Below are 22,241 nucleotides of genomic sequence, written 5' to 3'. Positions count from 1 at the left end.
GTTGAGCAGTCTGGTGAGCCTCTACCCATTGGGACTCCTTATCGGCATCTCATTGGTTACCTCACATACTTAGCCCTGATGACTCGCCCCGACATCACATATGTGACTATTGCCTTGAGTCAGTACAACACATCACCAACCACCATACATTGGCAAGCTGCCAAGCATATCGTGAGATACCTCCGGGGCACTATGGACTACGGCATTGCTTATTCAGGGGGTGATGCATCATTGGCATACTACACGGATGCTAGTTTTGCCAACAACAAAGGTCATTGCTCGACTTCTGGCATTTGCCTTTCCTTCTCAGGCAGTGCCATCATGTGGGCCTCCAAGCGACAATCTGTGGTGGCCCTTTCTAGTGTAGAAGCAGAGTACATTGCACTCACTATTGGTAGCAGGGATGTGGTCTGGGCTCAAGGGTTACTGTGAGACACAAAATCCCTAGGCCCCAAAGTGGAGCCGGAAAGGGTGCCATGTGGTAGTGGCCGAAGCAAAAGCCCAAACGAGTGTAACACGTTTGGACTAAAAGCTCTGACTTGGAAGGTCGAGAGCGGGAGTGGAACTCCCAACAAAGTGCTCAAGGAGCGAGCACAAAGTGAGCAATAAGCAAGGCTCCAAAAAGGGACCCAAAAAGGACCAACACATGACACGTGGAAGTGTCCGAAATGGAGTCCGAGGCGGACCCTAGTTGGAGTCCGAGATGGACCCGAAGTGGAGTCTGATATGGAGTCCGAAGTGGAGTCCAAGATGGAGTCCGATATGGAGTCCGAGATGGACCCGAAGTGGAGTCCGAGGTGGACTGAGACGGAGTCCGAGATGGACCCGAGATGGAGTCCGAGATGGACCCGAGATGGAGTCCGAGATGGAGTCCGAGATGGACCCGAGATGGACCCGAGATGGAGTCCGAGATGGACTGAGACAGAGTCCGAGATGGAGTCCGAGAAGGACCCGAGATGGAGTCCGAGGTCGAGACTGAGACCGGGCCCGGGACCGAAACCGAGACCGAGACTAGGACCGAGACCGGGACCGAGAAAGAGACCGAGGCCAAGGCTGAGACCAAGCCCGAGCCCGAGTCCGAGTCCGAGTCTGAGTCTGAGTCCGAGTTGGAGTCCGAGATGGACCCGAAGTGGAGTCTGATATGGAGTCCGAAGTGGAGTCTGAGATGGAGTCCGATATGGAGTCCGAGATGGACCCGAAGTGGAGTCCGAGGTGGACCGAGACGAAGTCCAAGATGGACCCGAGATGGAGTCCGAGATGGAGTCCGAGATGGACTGAGACGGAGTCCGAGATGGACCGAGACAGAGTCCGAGATGGAGTCCGAGATGGACCCGAGATGGAATCTGAGATGGAGTCCGAGAAGGACCGGAGATGGAGTCCGAGGTCGAGACCGAGACCGGGACCGAGACCGAGACCGAGGCGGAGGCCGAGTCCGAGTTCAAGTCTGAGAGGGTGAAAGCCCAAAGCGTTCGTCTCCCAGACCTTGGGGGGTTTGGTGAGCTCCAAAAGTATAGTAAGGGGGAGGACTGCAGTGGAGCCAGTTTGGCCAGGAAAGGCCAGTTTGGCCCAGGAAGACCAGACCCAGTGTTGGGTGATGAACTGACCACTGGGAAGTCCAAGACTAGAGTGAATACGGACCGACAAGCGGGGTAGCTTGGTGAAGTGTTCAAGAGCAGGCTCTAGTTCCCTCGAGAGATCGACTGGCCAATGCTCCCAGTCCAAGTGTGGGTGGCACTACCTACTTGGATACCAGGCATGGCTCAACGGAACCTCGCTCTAAGCCCATGGCTAAAGCACCTAAAGGCAGAAGGCGGGGAGAGTACCCACGGGGCTCGCGTAGGCCCACGGTGTTTCGAAATGTTGTCCCGGAGTCCCAAATGGAGAAAGGAGGAAGAGCAGTCCTCTAGTGTGGTGACTAAGGATACAGTCACATGGTGAGGAAGTCCCGGAGGACCATGGGACTTAGTGGTCGGGCCTGTGGGCCTTGACCGAGTGGCAGTGTTGGCGAACATGGCCATGGACAGAAAAGGGACTTGGTAGGAATTGACAAAGGGATATTGGGGAAGGCTATTCCCCATGTCTGTGGGCATCCTAAGGATGCTAAAGAGTGGATCTGGGTTAACCACTCGTGGACGGATGGCCCAGTCTTGGAGAGACGGGATTGTGATGCAAGTGGTATTAGACCACTAGTGCGGCAAAGGTGAATGGGCATGGCTTTAGCGTAACGGGCCGATATGTTAGTGGTGCCTTTGGGTGTCGGTCTTGGGACCGGACACGTGGAGCACTTGGACCAGGTGCAAGTGTTGAGTGGCATGGATGCCATTCTTGGGGATAGTAAGTCCCAAGCCCTGAATTGGACTTAAGGAGGTTGTGAGTGAGACTTCTCCAAGTGGTCAAAGGTGTGGTTAAGTGACTAAAGTAGAATGGAAAAATTAGTCGCTTACAACTTGGTATCAGAGCTGTTCTTTAGTCTCACTTTTATTGGTGCTCAAGCATATCACCATTGATATTGGCATCGGAAGGTCCTAGGAGTGGTCCTATCCTGGAGGAGTAGCATGTCAAGAGGACATGGCTCTCCACTCGAGTTCATGCATGAACTTGGGCGCGATGTGGTGGATAGAAAAGGGGCCAGTAAGGGAACGACTTTGGGATCTTGGGAACAGTATAAGGTTTCCTCAGAGAGCTGAGGATGTGATCCAGATGAGCGTTTGACGCAGCAAACGGGCTAACATAGTTGTGGTAAACAACTATAATTGGGATCACGGGAAAGATGTAGACTCCAAAATAATAAAGGAGTCACAATATTACCCTCATATAGTTAAGGCCGGTGCTGATAACTTTGAGACTGGAATTGATGGCTATGGGAGGTCAAATATAGGAGAGGACACAAGTCCTCGAAATGGTAGCTGAGGTTACCCTTGATAAATGCTGGAACAACCCAAGGAGTTGGGGATGTACTTAGAGGATGAGTTGGTATTCTCATCACATGGACAAGTGGTCCTAAGAGGCAAAAGGTTGCCCCAAGAGAACAAATCAAGTGTCGGAGTAACACTTGCAAAGATGGTCCTTATGAGTAGGACCTGAATACAAGAAGTTGTATTCCAGTGAGCTGGCATCTCAAAGGTAGGACCTCATGGGTCGTCGGATGACAAAGTCCAAAAAGCTGGATGACTCAAGTAGAGTCAAGGAATGGTCCTAAAGGACTAATGGAAGCATTTGGACTGAAGTGTGTGGTACCCCACAAAGGATGGGGGGGATCATAGGATCCAAGGATGAGAACAGAGGGTATCTCATCGATGGCAAAATGTGCCATGCTAAAGTCGCAGGAAAGGTGTTCCCAAAAGAAAACAACTTTGACACAAAGTTGTGTGTGACCTCTATGGTGCAGTGCTAACGGATGGTTGGCATGAGAAAGAGCGGTATTGGTCTTGGCAAAAACTTAGACACAAAAGAAGTGTTATAGAGGTAGGCTCATTGAGCCGATGGTGTGGAGACACCAAATGTGCCAAGGTGTGATACCTTGAGGTTATGTTGGTGGGTTCATGAGAACTCCGTGCCAAAGGAATCCCAATGGAAATGGGAATGGCATAACCTAAGCTGCAAAGCATGCAGTTGGAGTGTGGTGACCCAGATAATGATGGAGGTGTGGAAGCACCAGCAATGAGTTGTAGGACTTGACAACTATGAGGCAACTAAGTGAGAGGTGCAAAATAATTGGTTAAACGGGTAGCAGGTAGCTACCCAAGCCTTCTTAATGGCATAGGGAAGTTGAATATACCCTTACAGGGGAGAAGTTGCTTATGTTGCGATATAGTAAGTCAATGTCATAAAAGGAAATACTCATTGTCAAGGAAGCCGTCATTGGGACACCCGAACACTCTAGAACACCAGAAGGTGGTGTTTGATGTCGCGAGGGCAATAGATAAGGCCCAAGGGACTAAGTCTTTAGCGAATGATGGATAGAAGGTGCTATCCAAATGTCCAAGATGGCGGAGATAGGAGAAGACTGTCTACTTGAATTGGACAAAGCCAAAAATGGAATTTTGGCAAGGCTAGTGATGGGCATGTAAGGGCCCATAAGCAACAACGTAATCCCGGTGTGTGGGACTATAGGGTGAGCATACCTGGATTGAGGAACCATTCCCTAGGCTATTGGGTAGGTTCATCCCTAAGAATACTTACTAAGGCATGATAGAAAGTGCAAAGCTATCCTCCTAATCGGGAGGAAAATGACCAAAGGAAAGGTGTGAAGCCAAAAGTAAGTAGTAAGGGGATAGAACCTAACCATAGGAATCAAAGGGCATAACCAAGGGTAGTTATGCCAGTTGGGAGTGGAGAATCAAGTGGGGGCTCGAGGGTGTTGTTGCTAGCAACCGTGATGCCATGGAGAGTCTAAAATATGGAATAGTCCATATTAGACTATATGGCAACTAGAAAGCTTACGAAAAAGGAAGCTTTAGCAAGCTAAGGGACAGAATTCCTTCAAGGTTCCCAAAGACAATTCTAGATAGCTTAGTACCTAGAAAGGCCAAGCGTAAATGGTTCAAGGAAAGCATGAAATCAGAGTGGCACAGCAAAAGCGTGGTTTTGAAGCTTACCATGAGGCAAGGCTATCAAGGTTAGGGAAATAGTTCCCGAGTGTTCAAAGAGAGGGCTTTGAACGAAAGTCGATGATCAAGGGCTTTCACGCTTGTGCAGGAACCATGTTACAGTGGTCGGAAGACTTGCCAAGTGAGATTGGCAAGTCAGGGGAACCAATACCCTAGTTGAAAGTGATAACTTCAAAAGGGGTAGGCCATGGGGCCAAGCATGGAGGAGTCCATGCATGATTACAGACTTGTCAAGTGAGAGGACTTGGCAGTGTGGAGGAACTAGGTTCCTAAGCCGTGATCTATAGCGTGCTTTAAGTATAAGTTGGTGCACCAGCGTGGGGAGTCACGCCAGGCATCCTGGGTGATGCCGTCCGTAGATGGATATACGGAGGTTTGGTTCGAGTCTCGACCCTCTAGTGCTTGGGTTCGAGTCCCAAATCGCTAGGGCATGGTGATGGTTTGGAATATGAGGACACTCATATTTCGGTGGTCATGGACTCTCAATGAAGAGATTGGCTTGGGCACACTGCCAAGCGAGGGATGCCTCGGAGTCGTGATGCACGGTTAGATTGTTTAGAGTGAAAGCTCGGCATATCTAACTTGAACACTTTGGTGCAAAAGGCACCAAGGACGTGGTGAATGAGATGGGGACACCCAGTCTCAGTTGCTATGGATCCTTGGCCAGAAGGGCTAGCTTGGGCGCACCGCCAAGTGTGGGGGATGCCCCCGGGGTCATAGTCAACAACTTAGTAAGGTCTGGAAGACCTAATTCCTATCCATCTCAGACTCCACTTTGGGTCCATCTCGGATCCATCTCGGACTCCATATCGGACTCCATCTCGGACTCCACTTCCGGTCCATCTCAGATCCATCTCGGACTCCATCTCGGACTCCATATCAGACTCCATCTCGGACTCCACTTCGGGTCTATCTCGGACTCCATCTCGGACTCCATATCGAACTCCACTTCGGGTCCATCTCGGACTCCAACTCGGACTCCAACTCAGGTCTGCCTCGGACTCCATCTCGGACACTTCCACGTGTCATGTTTTGGTCCTTTTTGGGTCCCTTTTTGGAGCCTTGCTTATTGCTCGCTTCGTGCTCGCTCCTTGAGCACTTTGTTGGGAGTTCCACTCCCGCTCTCGACCTTCCAAGTCAGAGCTTTTAGTCCAAACGTGTTACACTCGTTTGGCTTTCGCTTTGGCCACTATCACGTGGCACCCTTTCCGGCTCCACTTTGGGGCCTAGGGATTTTGTGTCTCACAACTCCAACACCCATAAACGAAGTTCGATGTCCTCATCAAACGGTAAACCATTTTATAAAGTAACACCCGCATGTGTTACCATTTCCATCCTTGGCACCTAGCCAATATTTGTCAATGGTTTGACATTGAAGGCTCACCATGCCTTCTTCATATTTGTCAATGGTTTGACATTGAAGGCTCACCATGCCTTCTACATATTCGTCAATGGTTTGACACCAAAAGCTCACCATGCCTTGCCCATCCTCTAAGGAGGGTAGTCTCTCCAACTTAGAGACTGGTTGGACCACATGTAGTGGTTCTCTCCTTTTATTGGTTTAGTTCTCGCTAAACCTCTTAGAGACCCTTCTCTAAGTCAATCCCACTACTCCTCGAGTAGTCTCAATTTCCATCTATTGAACGTTTGCACCTTGGAACTTTTACTCTTTGACTTCTGGAAGTCAATTTCCTAGGTGTCTCCAACACCTTGCATTGCACCTATTGTGCAACTCCACTTCCCATCCTAGGAAGTTCTTTACTTAAGGGCACCATCATCCTTTCTTCTATTTTGTGCCACCTTGGGCACTAAGTTCCATTTATCATACTTTGTGCTAGGGCTGTCTATGGCCCTATCATTTGGCTACCTTACCGCTCCCTCCCTTGGAGCTTTCACTTTCGCCAAATCGGAGCAATTCGGAATCCATCCTTGGAAACACACTTCCTTTCCCAACAATTTGTTAGCGTCCAACACATTAGTGTTCCTCGCCTAACTTTGTCACTTGGATTCCTTCCAAGGGGTTCCATGGCCCTCTCTTGGCCACTCATCTTTTGCTCCTATCCGTTGATTGTTGCACCAAGCAACACCGAATCTCTACCTCTCTCCTTGAGGTATTCTTTTGATTCCATAGCAAATGCTCTGCTTTGCCAAGACTAGGGTGTTCACCCCTAGTAAGTCTTTTTAGCATCTTCTGCTGTGGGCTCCATCCACGGCCCAACTCTGTGACCCTCCCATGGGTCTCTTTAGAGATTACTTTCCTTGGACACACTATGCCATCGCAATGACATAGCTCATTTTCCTAAGGTGCTTTTCCCACTTGGTCACCTTGACCAAGCCACACCATTATTAATAGTTCAAATCAACACTTTGAACTAGAAACATTATTCCTTAGCCCAAATAAGGACCTTGTCCTTATTTAGCCACAAGATCACCTAGTGATCTCACCTCGGCACCTTAATAGGTTTTCCAATAGGTACTAGGTCTTCTAGACCTTTAACTTGTTAACTACGACCCCAGGGGCATCCCCCACACTTGACGGTGCACCCAAGCCAGCCCTTCCGGCCAAGGGTCCATAGCAACTGAGACTAGGTGTCCCCATCTCATTCACCACGTCCTTGGTGCCACTGGCACCAAAGTGTTCAAGTTAGATATGCTGAGCCACACTAAGCAATCTAACCGTGCATCACGACTCCGAGGCATCCTTCGCTTGGCGGTGTGCCCAAACCAGTCTCCACATTGAGAGTTCATGACCACCAAAAAATGAGTGTCCTCATATTCCAAACCATCACCATGCCCTAGTGAGTTGGGACTCGAACCCAAGCACTAGAGGGTCGGGACTCGAACCCAACCTCCATATATGCGTCTACGGACGGCATCACCCAGGATGCCTGGCGTGACTCATCACGCCGGTGCACCAACTTATACTTAAAGCGCGCTACAAATCACAGCTTAGGAATCTAGTTCCTCCACACTGCCAAGTCCTTTCACTTGACAAGTCTGTGATCATGCATGGACTCCTCCATGCTTGGCTCCATGGCCCACCCTTTTTGAAGTTATCACCTTCAACTAAGATATTTGTTCTCCCGACTTGCCAATCTCACTTGGCAAGTCCTCCGACCACTGTAACATGGTTCCTGCATAAGCGTGGAAGTCCTTAACCATCGACTTTCATTCAAAGCCCTCTCTTTGAACACTCGGGAACTACTTCCCTAACCTTGATAGCCTTGCCTCATGGCAAGCTTCAAGACCACGCTTCTATTGCGCTACTTTGATTTCGCGCGTTCCATGAACCATTTACACTTGGCCTTTCTAGGTACTAAGCTACCTAAAATCGTCTTTAGGAATTTTTGAAGGAACTCTGTCCCTTAGCTTGTTAAGGCCTCCTTTTACGCAAGCTATCTAGTTGCCATATAGTCTAATATGGACTATTCCATATTTTAGACTCTCCATGGCATCACGGTTGCTAGCAACAACACCCTCGAGCCCCCACTTGATTCTCCACTCCCAACTGGCATAACTACCCTTGGTTATGCCCTTTGATTCCTATGGTTAGGTTCTATCCCCTTACTACTTACTTTTGGCTTCACACCTTTCCTTTGGTCATTTTCCTCCCGATTAGGAGGATAGCTTTGCACTTTCTATCATGCCTTAGTAAGTATTCTTAGGGATGAACCTACCCAATAGCCTAGGGAATGGTTCCTCAATCCAGGTATGCTCACCCTATAGTCCCACACACCGGGATTACGTTGTTGCTTATGGGCCCTTACATGCCCATCACTAGCCTTGCCAAAATTCCATTTTTGGCTTTGTCTAATTCAAGTAGACAGTCTTCTCCTATCTCCGCCACCTTGGACGTTTGGATAGCACCTTCTATCCATCATTCGCTAAAGACTTAGTCCTTTGGGCCTTATCTATTGCCCTCGCAACATCAAACACCACCTTCTGGTGTTCTAGAGTGTTCGGGTGTCCCAATGACGGCTTCCTTGACAATGAGTATTTCCTTTCATGATATTGACTTACTATATCACAACATAAGCAACTTATCCCCCGTAAGGGTATATCCAACTTCCTTATGCCATTAAGAAGGCTTGAGTAGCTACCTGTTACCCGTTTAACCAATTATTTTGCACCTCTTGCTTAGTTGCCTCATAGTTGTCAAGTCCTACAACTCATTGCTGGTGCTTCCACACCTCCATCATTATCTGGGTCACCACACTCCAACTGCATGCTTTGCAGCTTAGGTTATGCCATTCCCATTTCCATTGGGATTCCTTTGGCAAGGGGTTCTCATGAACCCACCAATATAGCCTCAAGGTATCACACCTTGGCACATTTGGTGTCTCCACACCATTAGCTCCACGAGCCTACCTCTATGACACTTCTTCTTTGTGTCTAAGTCTTTGCCAAGACCAATACCACTCTTTCTCATGACAACCATCCGTTAGTACTGCACCATAGAGGTCACACACAAATTTGTTTCAAAGTTTTTTTCTTTTGGGAACACCCTTCCCACGACTTTAGCATGGCACATTTTGCCATCGATGAGATACCCTCTGTTCTCATCCTTGGATCCTATGATCCCCCCCATCCTTCGTGGGATACCACACACTTCAGTCCAAATGCTTCCATCAGTCCTTTAGGATCATTCCTTGACTTTACTTGAGTCATCCAGCAGTTTTAGACTTGGTTAATCCACAGACCTGTAAGGTCCTACTTGTCGGGCACTAGCTCACTGAAATACACTTCTTGCATTCATGTCCTCACTCACAAGGACTATTTTCACAAGTGTTACTCTGACACTTGATTTTGTTCTCTGGGGCAACCTTTGCCCCTTAGGACTACTTGTCCATGTGATGAGAATACCAACTCATCTCTAAGTACACCCCCCAACTCCTTGGGTTGTTCCAGCATTTATTAAAGGTAGCCCTGGCTACCATTTCAAGGACTTGAGTCCTCTTCCGTATTTGATCTCCCACAGTCATTACTTCTGGTCTCACATTCATGAGCACCAACCTCAACTTTATGAGGATAATTTTGTGACTCCTTTATTGCTTTGGAGTCTTTATCTTTCCCGTGATCCCAACTATAGTTGTTTATCACGACTATGTTAGCCCGTTTGTTACGTCAAACACTCATTTGGATCACATCCTCAGCTCTCTGAGGAAACCTTATACTGTTCCCAAGATCCCGAAGTCGTTCCATTATTGGCCCTTTTCTATCCACCACATTGTGCCCAAGTTCACGCATGAACTTGAGTGGAGAGCCATGTCCTCTCGACATGCTACTCCTCAAGGATAAGCGCACTCCTAGGACTTTCCGATGCCAACATCAATGGTGATATACTTAAGCACCAATAAAAGTCAGACTAAGGAACAGCTCCGATACCAAATTGTAAGCAACTAAATTTTACATTCTACTTTAGTCACTTAACCACACCTCCGACCACTTGGAGGAGTCTCATTCACAACCTCCATAAGTCCAATTTAGGACTTGGGACTTGCTAGCCCCGAGAATGGCATCCATGCCACTCAACATTTGCACTTGGTCCAAGTGCTCCACGTGTCCAATCCCATGACCGACACTCAAAGGTACCACCGACATGGCAGCTTGTCACACTAAGGCCATGCCCAATCACCTTTGCCACACTGGTAGTCCAATACCACATGCATCCCAATCTTGGCTCTCCAAGACTAGGCAAACCATCCGTGAGTGGTCATCTCAGATCCACTCCTTAGCATCCTTAGGATGCCCACCGACAAGGGGAATAGCCTTCCCCAATATCCCTCTGTCAGTCCCCACTAAGTCCCTTTCTACCCCTGGCCGTGTTTGCCAATACTGCCACTGGATAGAGGCCCACAGGCCCGACCACTAAGTCCCACGGTCTTTTGGGACTTCCTCACCATACGACTGTGTCCTTGGTCACTACCCCAGAGGACTGCTCCTCTTCCTTTCCACAGTCTGGGCCTTTGGGGACAACATTTTGGAACACCATGGCCTTACGCGAGCCACCTGGGTACTCTCCCCGCCTTCCACCCTTGGGTGCTCTAGCCATGGGCTTAGAGCGAGGTTCCGTTGAGCCACACCTAGTATCCAAGTAGGTAGTGCCACCCACACTTGGACTGGGAGCATTGGCCAGTCGATCTCCCGGGGGAACTAGAGCCTGCTCTTGAACACTTCACCAAGTTACCCCGCTTGTCGGTCCATGTTCAATCTAGTCTTGGACTTCCCAGTGGTCAACTCATCACCCAACACTGGGTCTGGCCTTCCTGGGCCAAACTGGCCTTTCCTGGCCAAACTGGCTCCACTGGGCTCCAACCCCCACACTCTCCCTACTATACTTTTGGAAACCCCCGCAGCCCCCCTGGGGGACGATCGCTTTGGGCTTTCACCCAACTGCCTGTATTAGTATTCGGACTCGGACTCGGACTCAGACTCGGACTAGGACTCGGTCTTGGTTCCGGATTCGGACTCGGACTTGGTCTCGGTCTCGATCTCAGTCTCGGTCTCGGTCCCGGTCTCGGTTCCATCTCGGACTCCATCTCGGACTCCATCTCGGGTCCATCTCGGACTCCATCTCGGGTCCATCTCGGACTCCATCTCAGGTCCATCTCGGACTCTATCTCGGTCCATCTCGGACTCCATCTCGGTCCATCTTGGACTCCATCTCGAACTCCACTTCGGGTCCATCTCGGACTCCATATCGGACTCCATATCGGACTCCATCTCGGACTCCACTTCCGGTCCATCTCGGACTCCATCTCATACTCCATATCGGACTCCATCTCGGACTCCACTTTGGGTCCATCTCAGACTCCATCTCGGACTCCATATCGGACTCCACTTCGGGTCCATCTCGGACTCCAACTCAGGTCCGCCTCGGACTCCATCTTGGACACTTCCACGTGTTATGTTTTGGTCCTTTTTGGGTCCCTTTTTGGAGCCTTGCTTATTGCTTGCTTCGTGCTCGTTCCTTGAGCACTTTGTTGGGAGTTCCACTTCCGCTCTTGACCTTCCAAGTCAGAGCTTTTAGTCTAAATGTGTTACACTCGTTTGGCTTTCGCTTCGGCCGCTATCATGTGGCACCCTTTCTGGCTCCACTTTGGGGCCTAGGGATTTTGTGTCTCACAAAGAAGTGGATGCATGTTCGATGGCTATAGTCATCAATGAATGTGACGAAATATCTTGCGCCATCATGACTTGGCACATCCATGGGGCTGCAAAGATCAGAATGGACCAAGTCCAGAAGTCCAAGTGCTCGATACTTACTTGGCGAAAAATTCTAGTGGTGATGTTTGCCTGAAACTCAAGCTTCACAAAATGTAGATGGGATATGTTTGAAATCCAATTCAGTAACAATATCTTGGGATTTCATCCATTGAAGAGATTGGTAATGAACATGACCAAGTCTTTTATGCCAAAGCTCCACACGAGAATCTACCTCCACAATTTGAAAGGCCTGAACCGGGTCAGCAGCAGTAATCTCATACAAGTCCTCAATGCGTGACCCACGAAGCAACTGTGTACCAAGCATATGAAAATCGCTAGAGTCAACCAAAGAGACTCCCTTTGCATCAAAGACTACGACTACATTTTGATCACATATCTTGGCGACAGATATTAAGTTTCGTCGCAAGGTGGAAACGTGCATGGCACCATCAAAGGCCATGGTCCTCCCATGATCAAGTGAGAGTCAAAATTGCCTGATGCCTTCCATGGGGGTAGTGGTATTGTCACCTAAATGAACACCATGTTTTCCAATACTCAGCTGATAACACTCAAAAAGGTTCTTCTTATTGCTCATAAGATTAGTACAACCAGAGTCTAAAAGCCACTGGCTTGGTGCTGCAATTGCCTCTGCATTGTAGAGCTCTTTAATTTGCTGTAGCAATTCCATCACACTCGAGCAGATTGGCATTTGCCGGCGTAGCTAGTCACTTGACAGGCTTGGGAGTAGGGCAATCTCAAGCACCCATCTCCAAGCAGCGAGCACATTGATTCTTAGCAAGTTTGGGCTTGGCACGCCCAGATGTCACGGAATTTTGCCCTTTCTAGGCATTTGCAGCTGTATGCAGTTTTGCCACCTTAGCATCACCAGAAGCCTGCGAAGCATACATAGCCTATGGCATTTCAGCTCTCTCACTTCGCATGGCCTCAATGTTGTGAAGACTCCTCACGGCATCTGCCCAAGTCATCCCTGATTGGAGAAGCAGGCTCTTAACTGCATTCTTCCAGCTAGTTGGTAAGGACCTGTAGAGTTGCAGCCTCTGCTGCTCATCCGTGAGACAGTGCTTTGCCCCAGCAGCCGCAAGTTGTGTGAAGAAGCCTTGGAACTTGGCAATGTGAGTCTGGATATTGCCATTTTCCTCTAGCGTCAAGGAATCCATTTGTGAATGGATGTTGAAGACATCCATTTCACTCTTGCCATAGGTGTTACTCAGCCATTTCCAGAGCTCTGCCGCAGTGGACTTTGGAATCGATGGGGCAACAAAGAGAACATTCAAGGACAAGCACATCACAATACTCCCTCTAGCCTTGGAATCCCGAAGGTTCCAATCACGCACCTCGACAGCACTAGAGCCTAGAGCCGGTGATGACTCTATCCCATCTACAATCCCCAACAAACCATGAAACAAGAGATAGGATTCAAGATGGATCTTGAATCCCTCAAACCCTTCTCCATCAAACTCGTGGATGGATGGTTTTCCTTCCATAGTGCTATCCTAGCTCCAATACCATGAGACAAATCGGGATCAAAGCGCACCGTGCTAGCGGACAGAACAGGAAAACCCTAATGTCTACATAGCAAGGTGTGTCATGTAATAGTGGCGGCATGGAATGCAATCATCTCTGGCTACATGAGGAGCAGCAATCTTGATGAGGCGCAGCTCCTCTTTGGTCTGATGCCCCATTGCAACGCCCTGATGTTACCCCCCCCCCCTCCCCCAATCAGACGGCTGCGATTGGCTGGATCCGGCAACCCAGAAAGTTCAGCAACTCCTGATAGACTTCTTGAAGAGTGCATTCTTGAGCGCTTGAGTAGCCGAGAGGCAATTTTTTGCTGCTGGATGCATCAGAGACTTGATGAAGCTCTGGAATGCAAGAGAGAATCCAGGAAGAAGAGTGAGCTTTCCCTATTGGATGGCTTGATACTACCTTCCAGATGCTGGTGGTGGCGAGCATCTTGTGAGCTCGTAGAATGTCGCCCCCATGGAAAACATGTCAACTTTGTCGAGGTGGCTATGATCATTGTTGATGAACTCCATTGGGAGATATCTCAAGTCACCATCCTCAATGGAAATGGTTCCATTGATTCAACTGGCAAGGCCTAAGTTGCCAATCTTGTAGACATGATTGCAGATGTAGATCTTGTCAAGCTTCACGTCCAGGTGAGTGAGGCCATGCGAGTGTAAGTGCTTGAAAGTGTTTAAGAGCTTTCATAAGAAAAGAATAGAATTGAGCTGCTTACTTGAAACATCACCTCAATCAGCTTCTTCTCCGTGAATGTCCATGCAAGGCTCTCATCTCATAGATTCATCTCACACAGCTCTATTTGGATATATAAAAAGTCATTCTTGAACCATAAAGAGAAGTAGTGCACTACGTTTTCATGGCAACCTGGAAGCTGGATAAGTTTTGAGGAAGCTAGTGGTAATACTGAAAGAAAAAAGCCAACTTACTAAGACACAAAAGTGCTTGAACTTCTCTCAGTGCTTTCCTTCTGCAAGGAGAAAAATTTGCCAAATCAATACCATCATCTCTCAAATATAGTGACAAACTGATCTCCCTCATTTAGCAGATGCCAATTGGAATGCTTTACAGAATAAAGGCAGCCATCAAGTCTTTTGAGAACTTTATAAACATAGCTAAAATTGCCTCATCCTATTTCCTGACAGTGGAGTAAGAATGAAGATCATACAAATTCTATGCACCACAAATACCTTGATTTGATGGAACTCCTCATGGTAACGCAATGAAGAGCCAAAAGTGGAGACACATCCTATATGAGAATACCAAATTTATGAAAGAAAAATGAAAAGTAACAACATACCCTACCTAGCTCTCTCAAAAAACATATCAGTGTTAAAAAAAAGGGTTCTGGAAGCATGGTGGGGATATGATGTGCTGTTGCAGAGACAATGTCTTTGCATTCTCTGCTTCTTGGTTCAAATATTCATCTAGGAAAAGAAGAACAGAACAAAAAAAAGCCAAGTGATGGGGGAAAAAAAGTGAGAACTTGCCATGGGGTTCTCGAGAGCAAAGACACCACAAAGTATTGGAAAAACCAAATCAGGAAAAAAATGAACTCTTGGCATTTGAGAAGAAGAAAAGAAAGTAAATTGGAAGACATTAAAAGAAAGTGTGGACACAAATAGTACCAAGACATGGTTCATTCCAGTGGCATTGACACAGCGCCTCAGATTTGGATTGCAAATCGGCAGCAGCAGCAAGGTCATAAACCCTAGAAAAACATTACAAAACAAAAACAATTCACTCAACATGCAATAGGTGTAATCATGGTCAACTTGCTCTTCACACTATTCCATCATTGGATAACTGGCGAGCAATCACCCAGCAGGAATAGCAATGGCAACCTATTCTTCACAGTGCTTTCTTCGCTCGACAATCAACACCTTGCATGCGACATGTGTTGCCTTCCTCTCCCACCCCACGTAGCTTGGCTGCCTCCCATTGGCCGGGAGCAAACATTAGCGTGATTATTCACTAAGACATGGTTAAAAAAATAACCCCCTCATCGGATGGTTGCAATTGGCTAAATCCAATGGTCCAGAAAGTTTAGCACTCCCTCCTTATTAGCTGGAAGTTTAATTCTATTTAGACACTACCTTCAGCCTTCTCGTCTGCCTTCTTGGCAATTGGTCGAAGAGCCGTGTGGGACATGTTATAAAAGGTGACCCTTCATCCAATTAAACCTCAGTCCATTTGCATTTCTAACTTTTCTTCTCAATTTTTCATCTAGCCATGGCTTGTCACGATCAAGATGTAACACTGCTCAGCTTTTGGCCCAGCCCCTTTTCCATGTGAGTCAAGCTTGCACTGTTGCTCAAGGGCATCGAGCACGAAGATCTCCCCCAGGATTTGGGTAACAAGAGTAAGCTCCTGCTCGAGTCCAATCCAGTTCACAAGAAGGTCCCGGTTCTCATCCACAAGGGCAAGCCCATCGCAGAGTCGGCCATCATCGTCCACTACATCGACGAGGTTTGGCCTGGAACATCGCCACTCTTGCCGCAGGATGCATTCCTCCGCGCACAGCACCGCTTCTGGACTGATTTCTTCGACAAGAAGGTATTTCTTCGAGAAATTTGCTGCTATAACTCTTCTTGCTTATCGATCACGCAGATTTCCGACTCCTTGGACCGATTCATCCGCAGCAACGGCGCTGCCGTTGTTAGGCGCCAGCTTTGACTACGTGGTCAACAATGGTCAAAGGGAGGCTCAAGGGTATATTAAGGCATGTTAGGGTAAGGGACTTAACCTACCCTAGGGCTCACAGTGGAGCGGCGGCGCAGTGGAGCTTTTGAGGTAGCTCGGGGGTGGTTGGGTGGTGAGGAACCTCAAGAGGTGGCATAGCATAGTCTAGGGCAACTAGATCTTTGTCTTTTTGCGCCGGATCATAACATTGGTATCAGAGGAGTTGGTTGCGATGGCTGACCAAGCTGAACGCTGGAATCCTATCGTCGATGGTGGTGCCGACGATGGTGCCGACGAAGCTGCGGAGATTTGGACCATTCAAGATGTGGTTCATGAGCTGCGAGCCCTTAATAAAAATCAGCAAGAGATGCAAGACGAGATGCATGGCATGATGGATACCATGCATGGGCGTGTTGAGGCACTCGAGGCTGGACGGGGTAGAGCTCCAAGTAAGCCTTCTTTGGTAGATCGACTCAAGATTCCAACTTTTTCTGGTGATGGTGGTGTGGACGAGTGTCTCGCTTGGCTAGCCAATGTGAAGAAGTTCTTGGCTGCTAGAGGAACTCCAGATGCAGAGGCTTTAGTGGCTATTCCGATGGTTTTGCGTGATGTGGGTCTTCGATGGTGGAATTGGCTTGAGGAGTCCCGTGTTGCGGATAAGAAACCACCAGTGTCTACCATGGATGAGTTTGAGGCTGCTTTCCGTTTATGTTTTGCCCCTCATTACGATGTGGAGAATGCTCGTACAGAACTTCGCCATTTCCAGCAAGGGAAAATGACGCTCGGGGATTATATTGAGAAGCTTACTCGCTTGATTAGTCGTGTTCCAACAAAGGATCCAGATCAAAACAAGTCCTACTTCATTGATGGCCTACATAGTGAGAGCATGCGGCAACACTTGCGTCATTCTTAGCCTACAAAGAGTATGGAGGAGCCCTTTGATGCGGCTCGTCGACTTGACAATGACAAGCACAAGTCTCGCAAGCGTTCGCGGAGTCCTTCTGTCGAGAATCGTCGTGATGATCACCGTGGACACAAGGATGGGAACAAGCATCACAAGTTGAAGTCAGTGGTGACTACTTTAGATGCAAAGGGGTCCAAGAAGCAGAAGTTCTTTGTGAAGAATTATAGACAAGGTTGTCATCATTGCGGCGAACTTGGACACTACAAGGCTAATTGTCCGCAGTTGAAGAACAAGCAGCAGGACAAGAAGAATGGCCAATCATCTTCTCACGGTAAGTCAGATACTAAAAAGTTGCAAGCTTTACAGCATGAGGATGACGAGAACGACTATTCCGGTCGGAGGAAGAGACTTTCGATCGTTGCTCGTCAACTCAACTGTGTGTGGAACAAGATGGAGCTCGAGGATACACGTGAATCAGCTTTAATGCTGGAGGGCGTGTTCCGTGGCGATCCAGTGCAGATTTTACTGGATAGTGGGAGCGATGACAACTTTGTTTCGACAAAGTTTGTTGCAGAGCATTGCCTGAACACACGTGGAGTTCTTCCATACACAGTGGAAGGTGCAGTTACCTCTACTCAGCATTTTGATGCTTATGTCGAGGGGCTGGAAGTGTTGGTTGGCAAAACCACACATGTGGAGACTTTTTATCTCACGGATATCCATCGTATGGATCTCATTCTTGGGATGCCATGGTTGGTGAAGGTGGATCCAGAGATAAAGTGGAGCATTAAGCGTATCTCGCTGGAGTATGGTAGCGTTAAAGATGTGTGGTTTGGCGAGGGTGTTCAACCACCAGTTGCTATGCTCTCTGCTACATCTTTGACACGGGCTTGTCATAATGGAAAAGCACTTTCAAGTTACTTGCTGTTTGTTCGTGACTTGGGGGACCAAGGCACGTGTGGGGGAGAAGCAGTAGTACGGGATGTACTTGATGAGTTTTCTGATGTTTTTCCATCTGAACTTCCTTATGGATTTCCTCCATTACCAGGTGTGGAGCATGGGATTACATTGGAGCCGGGGACGCGGCCAATTTACCAGCGTCCATTTCGGTTAAGTTATGCGGAGGAGCAAGAAGTTCAACGACAAGTCAAGGAGTTACTTGAGTTTGGATTCATTCAGCCAAGTAAGTCTCCATTTGGTGTTCCGGTCTTGCTTGTGAAGAAGAAGGACAGTTCAATGTGAATGTGTATTGACTACCGCGCTTTGAACAAGAAGACAGTGAAGGATAAGATGCCGATGCCACGTGTGGATGATATCCTAGACAAGCTTGGTGAAGCACGAGTGTTTACCAAGATTGATCTGAGGAGTGGATATCATCAGATTGCAATGGATGATGCATCTATCTCCAAGACGGCATTCAACACAAGCTTCGGACATTTTGAGTTTACAGTTATGCCGTTTGGTTTGACGAATGCACCGGCCACATTTACTCGGTTGATGACGGAGGTATTTGGGCGTTATCTTCATGAGTTTGCTTGGACGATATTCTTGTTTTTAGCAAGAATATGGAGGAGCATAGGGTGCATTTGTGCAAGGTTCTTTTGTTACTTCGAGACAGCAAACTTTATGCGAAGAAGAGCAAATGTGAATTTGCAAAGTTGGAGGTGGAATATCTAGGCCATATTGTGACATCTAAGGGTGTCAAGATGGATCCAAGGAAGGTGGTTGTGGTGGAAAACTGGCCTACACCGACTACAGTGGCCGAGTTGCGCAGTTTTCTTGGTATGGCTAGTTACTACCGATGTTTCCAGCATAAGTTTGCAAAGGTGGCTATTCCTTTGACGCGGATGCTACGCAAGAATGTGCCATTCGAGTGGAAGACGCCACAAGAGGAGAGTTTTGTGGCGCTAAAACGATTGTTGAGCAAGGCTCCAGTGCTTCGCATTGCTGATCCATCGAAACCTTACGAGGTGACATGCGATGCTAGTGGTTATGCACTGGGAGGAGTTCTCATGCAAGAGGGACAGCCTATTGCATATGAGAGTCGAACTTTGAATTCCGCAGAGCAACGTTATTCCACATATGAGCAAGAGTTACTCTCTATTGTTCATGCTTTGCGGACGTGGCGGCACTATCTTTATGGTGCAGTGTTCGTGGTGTTGACAGATCACAAACCACTTGTGTATCTTTTCACACAGAAGGAGTTGAACACTAGGCAAGCTCGTTGAATGGTCAAACTCATGGAGTTTGGGGAGTTTCCTATTGAGCATCGTCCGGGAAAAACAAATGTGGTGGCAGATGCTTTATCTCGTGTTCGTCATGTGACGACGTTACGAACACGATTTTGTCATCATTTGAGTAAGGTGGTCAGCGAGTTTGGGCAATTGGTTGAGCATGCTCAGGCTCAGGATGCTGAGGTGGCCTCTTTGCGAGACCAGATGGAAGCTCCTTTCTCATTGGTGGATGGGATTCTCTACTACAATGGCTGTGTCTATTTGCCACGGGTGGATGCGTTAATTACTCAAGTTTTATTCCACTATCATGATCGTCCAGAGGCCGGTCATTTTGGGGGGAAGAAGACGTATGAGTTGATTAAGCGCAACTTTTATTGGAGGAATATGAAGGCTGATATCCTCAAGTATTGTAAATCATGCGAGCTTTGTCAGCGGGTTAAGGTGCCACGGGAGAAGCCAAGGGGACTTTTGCAACCTTTACCTATTCCTCAGAGCCATTGGTGTAGTATCTCTATGGACTTCATCACTTGTTTGCCACGAACACAGAGGCAAAAGGAGCAAGTATGGGTCATAGTGGATCGGTTGACGAAGTATGTGCAGTTGTTGGCTCTTTGGAAGACTGTCACTGCCTCAGACTTGGCTGCGGTTTACTTGGAGAAGGTTTTTCCTAATTTTGGTTTGCCGGAGGAAATCATTAGTGATTGAGATTCAAAGTTCAATGTTATGATCCGGCGCAAAAAGACAAAGATCTAGTTGCCCTAGACTATGCTACGCCACCTCTTGAGGTTCCTCACCACCCAACCACCCCCGAGCTACCTCAAAAGCTCCACTGCGCCGCCGCTCCACTGTGAGCCCTAGGGTAGGTTAAGTCCCTTACCCTAACATGCCTTAATATACCCTTGAGCCTCCCTTTGACCGTCATTGACCATGTAGTCAAAGCTGGCGCTTAACAATTCTTTCCCCCCAACAAAGTCCTTGTCCCAAGGACGAGTTGTACCGGTGATCACCCTTTCTGTGGAATCCTGCTCAAGCTCCTGGTCCATCTTCCACAACCGTATACATCAAGGAGGCATTGGGCCCGTCACTCCGAGATAGTACACCTTTCAACTGGCTGACATAAAATACTGGATGAATTTTCACCCCAACTGGCAGCCGCACTCGATAAGCCGCTTTACCAATGCGCTCTAGCACTTCATATGGACCAACATATCGATGGGAAAGTTTATCACTCTTCCCTGTCCGTAAAGGCACCAAGGTGTTCCACCGCTCACTTGACGGAAAGATCACTCGCACAAAGACGAGATCACCCACCTTATATTCCCGGAATTGGCGATGCTCATTGGCAAACTTCTCCGCTCTATCCTGAGCTGCTTGCAAATTCCGTTTACACACCACCAGAATCTCATCAAGTTCTGTGGCCAGATCAGTTGCCTCGGAATCAAGCTTATCTTGAACGTCCTTACTCAAATGCAATCCCAACTCCACCGCTGTTCGAGGATGCCTTCCAAACATGGCAAAGTAAGGACTTAGCTTGGTTCCATTGTGTTGGCTATTGTTGTAAGCAAATTGCACCAACGGAAGATATAGATCCCACTGTCCTTGCCTTTGACCAATGCTACAACGTAGCATATCCTCCACCACCTGATTCACACGCTCAGTTTGCCCATCCGTCTGAGGATGATCTCCATTTGAGAGTTTCAATGTCACTTGCATAGCCTTTGCAAAGCTTTTCCAAAATCCACTGGTGAACTTTGAATCTCGATCACTAATGATTTCCTCCGGTAAACCAAAATCAGGAAAAACCTTCTCCAAGTAAACCGTAGCCAAGTCTAAGGCAGTGACAGTCTTCCGAAGAGCCAACAACCGCACATACTTCGTCAACCAATCCACTATGACCCATACTTGCTCCTTTTGCCTCTGTGTTCGTGGCAAACAAGTGATGAAGTCCATAGAGATACTACCCAACGGCTCTGAGGAATAGGTAAAGGTTGCAAAAGTCCCCCTGGCTTCTCCCGTGGCACCTTAACCCGCTGACAAAGCTCGCATGATTTACAATACTTGAGGATATCAGCCTTCATATTCCTCCAATAAAAGTTGTGCTTAATCAACTCATACGTCTTCTTCCCCCCAAAATGACCGGCCTCTGAACGATCATGATAGTGGAATAAAACTTGAGTAATTAACGCATCCACCTGTGGCAAATAGACACGGCCATTGTAGTAGAGAATCCCATCCACCAATGAGAAAGGAGCTTCCATCTGGTCTCGCAAAGAGGCCACCTCAGCATCCTGAGCCTGAGCATGCTCAACCAATTGCCCAAACTCGCTAACCACCTTACTCAAATGATGACAAAATCGTGTTCGTAACGTCATCACATGACGAACACGAGATAAAGCATCTGCCACCACATTTGTTTTTCCCGGACAATGCTCAATAGGAAACTCCCCAAACTCCATGATTTTGACCATCCAATGAGCTTGCCTAGTGAACGAGGAGTTCATCCAAGACTGTTTGCTTCTCGAGGGAGCTCTGGCGGAGCTGGGCGATGAGGAAGAGGGCCCCTTCTTTGGTGGCGCGAGCATGTCGTTCTTGGAACCCTCTACGGTGTGGATCCCAGCGCTTGAGCAAGTGGTGGGCTTGAAGCCCGCGAGCCAGGAGCAATGCCCGCGTCTCCACAAACTCTTCGGGGCTGTGACCGAGCATCCCTCGGCCAAAGTGGCACTGCCACAGATCGAGAAGCTCAAAGAGTTTACCCAGGCTCGCTTAGTGAGCAAGTGACCGATCATCATGTTTGGATAGCTCAAGCCAGCCCTTAATACAAAAAGGCTGATGTTTACCTCTGGTTCTGTCGAAAATGAAGTGCGAGCATGGAGATTGGGATTTTCAGATCCAAGAAGGCCACAGCCCAAGAAGGTCAAAACAAAGGGTGAGTTTACTACATGTATTCTACCGCCACCTCTGGATCCAAACAAGCCAATGTTGGTTTTGGACATGGACAACACCCTCATCCATGCCCGACAAGGGCAACGCTCAGGCTCTTTAGCGGGAAAGTTGTGCCACTGG

The 22,241-nt window shown here is 48.1% G+C and overlaps 1 protein-coding gene across 1 annotated transcript; it reads left to right on the top strand.

The window, feature by feature from the left end:
• Window positions 1–13,957: 13,957 nt before the first annotated feature.
• On the top strand, window positions 13,958–21,956 carry LOC9635881 (glutathione S-transferase U19). Its single transcript, XM_024684681.1, has 3 exons — window positions 13,958–13,996; window positions 15,678–15,914; window positions 21,675–21,956. Exons 1-3 carry the CDS (start codon window positions 13,958–13,960, stop codon window positions 21,954–21,956), a joined length of 558 nt encoding a protein of 185 aa, XP_024540449.1.
• Window positions 21,957–22,241: the final 285 nt, after the last annotated feature.

This window comes from Selaginella moellendorffii, unplaced genomic scaffold (genome assembly GCF_000143415.4).
Source record: "Selaginella moellendorffii unplaced genomic scaffold, v1.0 SELMOscaffold_42, whole genome shotgun sequence".
NCBI classification, from domain to species: Eukaryota; Viridiplantae; Streptophyta; class Lycopodiopsida; order Selaginellales; family Selaginellaceae; genus Selaginella; species Selaginella moellendorffii.
This window is presented reverse-complemented; position numbering and strand designations above follow the sequence as displayed.